This window comes from Vigna angularis, chromosome 4 (genome assembly GCF_016808095.1).
Source record: "Vigna angularis cultivar LongXiaoDou No.4 chromosome 4, ASM1680809v1, whole genome shotgun sequence".
Taxonomy (NCBI): domain Eukaryota; kingdom Viridiplantae; phylum Streptophyta; class Magnoliopsida; order Fabales; family Fabaceae; genus Vigna; species Vigna angularis.
This window is the reverse complement of record NC_068973.1, coordinates 23442829-23450565: the sequence shown is the minus strand read 5'-3', so window position 1 is coordinate 23450565 and position 7737 is coordinate 23442829. Positions and strand designations below refer to the sequence as shown.

Here is a 7737-nt window from a genome sequence, read left to right as displayed (position 1 = left end):
AGAATGATGAATTCCTGAATACAAGAGAGTGGATAGGATGAAATTGATAAACCCCAACAACATATTCATTCATATAATTCAAATCACGTGTTTTGTTTCTTCTTGCCCATTGATCAATACATGCATACATATTTACTTTTTAGTCTTTTGCATTTGAAACTTACAACAATTTGTTCACAAGTCTTAATTAATCAACAAAATCACACAACTGTCTAAGCCGTGAGTCCTTTGGGAGAACGATACTTGGTCTTACCAGGTTTATTACTTGATACGATTCGGTTACACTTGCCGAGGGTTAACAAGTTTTTGACTCTGTTTTCGGGGATTGAAGATTTGTTCATCAGCTATGTTATGTTCTTAGTTATTCACTTTTTCCTTTTGTGGTTGTGGTTCCACCTGCAATAATCATACTTGTACGGGAGTAGATGGTATTGTAGATAAGGCAGGGATGGAGTAGCACGACAAGAGATATGGGGATAGCTATGGGGAATTTATCATGTTTTAAAGTTATTTTTATGTTTTTGAATAATGGATTTGATATTTGTAAGGTTTGAACTTTATGTTGTAAAACACTTAAACTTTTGTTGTTTCCGCGATGTTAATTTTAAATGAAAATAAAACCTCGGCTAGTGTACCGAATCGTATCAAGTAATAATAAATGGTAAGACCAAGTATCGTTTCCCAAGAGACTCACGATACTAAACAATCATGTAATTACTTAACTAATTAAGACTTTGAAGAACAATTTAGGGTTTTGAATGCAAAAAACAAGAAAGTAAATATGAATGCACTTTTGATCAATTGAAGAAAAACACAAAGATGAATGAATGATATTGAAATTATGAGATGAAAATGTTGTCAGGGTTTAGACTTCACCTAATTTACTCTCATGCATATAAGAATTCATCTTCTTCATTAATGTTAATATCACTTTCTAAATTACTCAAAACCCGATGTCTCAGCGAAGAAAGCCTATCCTTAATTACTAGATCACAATGTCTTGTATCCCTAATAATTAATTATGCATTACGATTAAAAGCTTAAGATAACCAAGCGTTCTATCCCTATATCTTGTATCCCAATAATTCAGCTGAAAAAATATGAATTTGTGTCAATTATATCAAAAGATACTCCCTGTAGGACGTCCAAGTCCATATATACAACTGAATTGGATCATGGGCCAACGTCGCCAACGCATAGCACCCCTACTTAGGGCGCCCAAGCGAGCTTGCGAGACAACTAGCGCTCAGCGCCCCTAAAAGGGCGCCCAAGCTTTGTGCGATACATGAGACTGGTGCTCAGGGCCCCTTTCTAGTGCTCAGCCTTGACTGGCTGACGCTTAGGGCCCCTTTCTAGCGCTCAATTTCAACTTGACTTTTCTACGCTACGTCTTTTTCTCTTTTTCTGCCTTCCAACTCCTTGGTACTTTACTCCTCTTTTAAATCATTCCAATAACCTACAAAATCAAGGGAATTTAGTGATAAAATCATTAATTATATCCTCTACTCACTTATTTACAAAACTAAACTAAAACCATGAGTTCAAGCAAGCTGCTAAGTCAAAAAGGATTGATTTTGTATCAAAATTGTATCACAGATAACGGTATATTCAACCGTTATCACAACCCCAAACTTGAAACTTTGTTTTTTCGTCCTCAAGCAAAATGTAACTTGGCTTAAACAAAATAATCATACTACAATGGTCAAGCACATCAAAAAGCATTTTCCTCTAGACAAGTAAATCACTCATGTCTGCTCATCATAGAAAGATTAGTCAAGATATAATGATGTTTTAGTCGATCAAGCTTCAACTATGGTGCTCACATAATCAAGACATACACAACAGATGCAACAACCTTATGAGTGATCACCAAGCAGACAGAATGTTACCCTATGTGCATGGAACTATTCCTCACCAGAGATAGTGTTTCACTCAAGCACTCAAAAGTGTTTCACTCAAACTCAAAGGTGTATAGTGAGGTGATACTCTTGCACTCTACCATCACAATGTCAGATGAATCAACTTTGTCTTTCATTTAAACACATCAAACACACTCACAAGCAAGTTGGAGTCTATGAAGCTTATCCATTATCATAATAAGTTGGGACATGTCTTCTCCTTAAGGTTGCCCTAAGTTCATTCTAATACCTGATTACAGGTTCATTTCGCAATCTTTTATCTCTTATTAAAGTTGGCCACCAATATGAAGCATGACCTTGAAAACTCAAAGTGGCCAAGGTTACTTTTCTTTCTTCATGTATATTATGGCAGTCAAAAAATTGTTCAACCTTCATTTCCCACTCAAAATATTCCTTTATATCATCTTTTCCATAGAAAGGAGGAATGTCAATCTTGGGTTCCCCTATGATGTTCTCTATGTCTTTGATGTCTCCTAAGAGATTGTTGATAGTGGTCAATATTATGAGGACTACTATAAACTTCTGGTTCACTAGGAGGTGAGCGATAATCTCCAAGATCTTTGCTTTTCCTATGTAAGGACTCAGTTTTCTCTTTGTCTTTCTAGTTAACTTTGATTTCAGTAATTAATTGCCTAAGCTCATTGATTTCTTGTCGTGCTTGGTGAAGCTCGACTTTGTTTCTTTAAAGCTCTTCGCTTAAATGCATAGTATCATAACCATGTTTGATACTTCCTTGAATACTAGAGTGACTCATACTTTTGTGAAGTGAAAAGGAAAAAGTTTTCACAAAATTTTGAAAAACTGTCACAAGAGAGTTTAAATTTTTTCACAAACTTTGTTATTTTTATAGAAGGATTTCTAAGGAAAGCAAATAAAAAGCTCTAGATACCATTCGTTAACGAATTAAATAGAAAGCTCAAGATACCATTGGTTGAAAAAGAGTGGACTGGTAGAAGAAACTCAAAGAGAAATTACACAGAAAGTTTTATTCTCTTTATTTGCAGTATGGTCTAACATATTTACATCTCATAGACTATTTATAGGGTAAACTGTATAACAAACAAACTACACAAAACTGATTACTTGAATTATCTAACATTATCCGTGATTTTTATATATAAAATTTCATCCATCAATTGACACAAATATTTGGATTAGTTAACTATATAATTGAAGAACAAAACTGGGGCCAAATTTTTATGAACCCAATACGAGAAAAAATCGTAAAACCACGATTTGATCAAAGTAAATTAACTCTAAATTCTCAAATGGAACAATGTAATACCAGCATAAAGAAAGGAAGAAAAAGACCACAAACATACAAACGATGAAGAAGTACTAAATTACAAAGGAAGTAAATGATTTATGAAAGATAGGTAATCGAGATACGCATTTTTTGGTTGCTAAAAAAAGTCCTCCGTTGCTATACATATGTTGTTCATTTCATAACGTGGCTGGGAGGTTCTACTCATATAATAATAATAATAGTAACTAAATATATCTATTACTAACTATGGCAGTTACTGAAGCAGCAATACATGCATATCTAGAAGGGAAGGTGAGCACTGCCGACAGAGACAGAGCTGGAAGCGGCGGCTGTGTTTCTCTCGGCGTGACAAAGCTGACGGAGCTTGGTGGGAACGTACCAAATGGAAAGACGAGGGTGGGCGTTGAATATGGCATCAATATCCCAACCTTGACGCGCTGCGATGGCCACAAGGGGCTTGTAACATGCTTGTCTCCACGCTCCAACGTTCTCTCCTCTCTCCTTGAACGCCCTACGAAGCTCGTTCGACACCTCCTCGTCCAGACAGTGCAAGGCATAGCAGTGGACGTAGTGTCGCATCTTTGGCTTGTTGATGTAGCTCGCTCCAGCTTTCTTCGCGTACCTAAACACCTGATTTGTCACCTGCATTCCCATGTATAGTTCTACTTAGTATACGTATATGGTAAATTATGTTGTGTAATGAAAATTAGTGTAAGTAGAAAAGTAGGGTTGAAGGTGTAATGATATTAATATAATAATGATTGGGGTGGGCGAGGAGATGAATGAAATTAATGAACAGAATGAGAAATGATAGATACGGGGGGATAGGGATTGTTATGAGGGCGTGCGAGGATCCAGTGGGTGAAAGGGGAAATGGGGGGCAAATGCAAGACTTTGACTTGCGGGTGCTTGTGGTGTGGTAGGGAAGCAAGTATAGGAGTTGTAACTGGATAATTCACTTGGCTTGTACGGAGACAAAATTCCAGTTTTAAAGGAAGATGGACCCCTCACGAGACTCCCTGACTTGTCACGTGTTCCGCGCCAACGTCACGGCAACACAACATTATTCAAACGGAACTACACAACAACGCAAGTGAGTGGCAGAGTCAGAGTGATCAGAACAAAGGCACGGCTGAGTGAGTGAGTGATGCAGGACTCATGACAAGAATACCTTGGTGGGGCATTTTTCACCGCGGTCCTTCGCGATGGCCTGGACCTGCATCAAGAACTCGCGGCACTGCTCGTAGAGGTGAAACAGATAGTCCAACCCATTCTTCTTCCCACGTGCAACCTCCCCAGGCTCCGTCACGATGAACGGGTGCTCCCTCTGCCTCTCACAACCTCCACCACTGTTGTTGTTACCCTCCTCGTTCTCTTCTCCCTCCTCATCCTCTACCTCCTCCTTCTCCTCCTGCTCCTTCATCTTCGTTCTCCGCCTCCTCTGCTGCTTCCTCCTCTCCTCCAACGCAACCACCTCCCACGTGCTCCCTCCCCCGCTCCCCACCGCCTCCTTCTCTCGTTGCACCACTGGCTCCTCCGACAAACCTACAATAATATCAATCTCAATGCCCTTCTTCATCATTCCTTATATCACACACACACCCACACACATGTACACATGTTTCTTCTCTATTTAGATTCATTCTTAACGCATGTTTTTTCTACTCCACCATGTACGCTCATGGAATGGCAAATTATTCAGCCTTTTAGCTGTAGCACTGCTAGTACCTGCTGACTTTTATGTTGTAACATAGAACAGTAGTTTAATATAACAGTAGAATAAATTAGCTAGTGAGACTTTTGTTTCAAATTTAACTAGCCAAACGATAGAGCTGCCCAACGTAGTACCGCGTAATAATTATCACTGTCATAATACTACTAACTATAAACGATGACACAGTTACTTCACATACAACAAGGGCTAATTAGGTATAGAACGAGCATTCGGTATGGTGTACCTTCTTGAGAGAGGGCATCGAGGGCGTTGGTGGTGGTGGTGGTGGTGTCGGTGGAGAGGAGGTTGCCAGTGCGGCGTTTGATGTCCTCGTCGTCGATGCGACGTCGTTCGGCTCTGACGGCGGCTTTGATGCCGTAGCGTTCACCGACGAGGAGATCCCAGCGGAAAATCTGGGAGAGGCTGTTCATCATGTCGTCGAGCTCCTCGTCTTTCATGTCCACCAGCGTGCTCACCGTGAACCCGAGCTCGGCGATCTTGGCAGCCGTGTAGTAGCGGATGCCGTAGGCCTGGAAAAGCTCCTCGAGGCCTCCGAGCTCGCGGGGCACCGCCCTCGCGGGGTGGTAAGACGGGGCGACTGAGGGAGGGGCGACAGCATAGTCTAGGAGCGGCGGCGGGGGCCGGGAGGGCGGTGCGGCGGGGAGGACGGTGCGTGGGTCCCACTTGAATAGGCTGGCTGTGAATGCGTCCGGATCCATGGTTTGGAAAGTGAGGAGTGGAAGGTGAGTGTGTGGTACTGTTTGGGTGGAGATAAAGGCGAAAGCATAAAGGTGGCGAAAGAGAGAGGGGTTAATTTCCTGTGCAGAGAGAAAGAGAGGGGTTAATTCTCCAAACTACCCTTTTCCATGATTCTGATTTGATTCTGGGGTGTTTTTCCCGAGACTGGTTCCTGGTTGTGGTTTCTTGCTCTCACCCCCTTTTTGCGTCTCAGTGAGATCTTTCTTGAAACTCTTGACCCTTGGTTCCCTTTTAGTTACTCTCAAACTGAACTCTCCAAAGCTTCGTTCAACAAAAAATTTCACACTCTCTTGTCAACCTTTACGTGATAAAATTAATCTCTCATCATCCATGGTTTGGTGTCGTAGTAATTTCTCGTTCATTCAGGAGATGAGGTTTGACTTGTGATTTGACTGATTTTTTTGGGTTTGTCAATTCTGTTTGCTCATATATGTGTTGGTGTGTACTTAATCAGGGTGGTCCTCACAGTGGTACAGTTTTGCTTAACCAAGAGTTAGAGTGGCCATTTCGGGTTAGCTGTGAATTGAATGTTGGGAAAGGCAAAGACATGCATGAAAATTGCGTAGGTTAAGTTTGTACCTAATTGTGGTTGTTTTTGGAGAAGGCTGGTGTTAGGATTATGAAGTCAATTTAGTACGTCAAATAATGTTGTTTGTTTGTCTTGGGAAGGCGTTTACTTTGTCCATGTCTCAATCCCACACAGGAATTTATTGATCCTAGCGACTCTTATTCTCTCGCGTTGTCTCGTCTGTAATCAAATTTATCTGCTATACATTCCCGTGAAATACTTCTCCAACACTTTCCAACTCAAATATATCTTCTTTTAATGTCATTCTCATCCCAAAAGATAACTTTTAACTCATCTAGTGCTACTAATCCATCACAACCACTTTTACTTTCTCATACTCGTATAATCATTTCATAATAGTGAGTCAAATTTAGAAAAAAATTAAATAAAATGTTAATTCTGGATAAATATAAGATGGTTCTCAAGAACTTTGTTTTATTGAATTTATGCAAATGTTACTACGATATATATACAACTTTTTAATACTGATAATCCTTAAAAGATGATTTTACTATAATATATTTATAACTTCAAATTTAAAACTTCAAATTTCATTTCAACATCAATATCTAGCTTACAAATTTCATATGTGAACTTTCTCATTGAAATGAAATTTGAAGTTTTAAATTTGAAGTGAGATTGATAGATTAAAATTCAAAAACAAATTACAAAATTTCTTAAAAAGTTAAATATGTTTTTAGTCCCTCAATTATCAAGTAATTTTAGTCTCTTTCAAACTTTGATACTCTTTGATCCTTATCCTTAAGGAAACTATAAATTTTCGTACTTTAAAACCAATACCGTTAAAATTAGGTTGAGCTGGTTAACGTCTGGTCACATTTGATGTCAGGTTTTATTTTAGTTGTGTCACGTTTCTATTCTTCCGGTTGGAAACAAGGAAGGTCTTGACGGTAGAGGAATCAATGGTATGAATGCGACCCTTTTGGTCTTGAACCTCCACGACGGTGGTTACCAGTGGTGGAGCCACGACACTGATCGCAACGTTATTCCTCATTGTTGCAATCAATGGGTGGTTGTGATTTAGATTCAGCCCGCCGAGTTTTTGCTTCAATCCAATTCGAATATCAATCCTTTCGTCTTCTTCTTCCTCATTTTCCCAATATTACATAAACCTTCTTCATCCATTCCTTGCTATTTCAAAATCCTGAAACCTCATCGCTCAAACAAGCAAAGGACCTTCTCTCCATCGACCACTCTCTCGCCGCCGATATCCTCTATTTATTGAGTCATCCTATGAGAGTTTGTCGCCATTGGCCAAAATCTATAATACTTGAGTGAAACACCATGAGGAATGAAGTTTCTTGGTAGTTTTTATCTGTCATTGGATGAACTGAGAAAAATACTCATATAACCACAATAGGGGATACAAGATACAATATGAAAAATGGAAACAACTATATTGAACATGAAATATTGATTTATTCTCACACTTGTATTTGAAGATATTATTTTATTTGAGAAAACGATAATGGTTGTAGAGTCATTGAGA

General features: G+C 39.3%; 1 protein-coding gene across 1 annotated transcript; it reads right to left on the bottom strand.

Annotated features, from left to right (window-relative positions):
• Positions 1 to 3270: 3270 nt before the first annotated feature.
• On the bottom strand, positions 3271 to 5841 carry LOC108347287 (protein UNIFOLIATA). The gene is made up of 3 exons (XM_052875997.1): positions 5145 to 5841; positions 4358 to 4731; positions 3271 to 3828 (listed from the first exon to the last, which is right to left on the bottom strand). The coding sequence occupies exons 1-3, from the start codon at positions 5617 to 5619 to the stop codon at positions 3466 to 3468; spliced, it is 1212 nt and encodes a 403-aa protein (XP_052731957.1). The 5' UTR covers positions 5620 to 5841; the 3' UTR covers positions 3271 to 3465.
• Positions 5842 to 7737: the final 1896 nt, after the last annotated feature.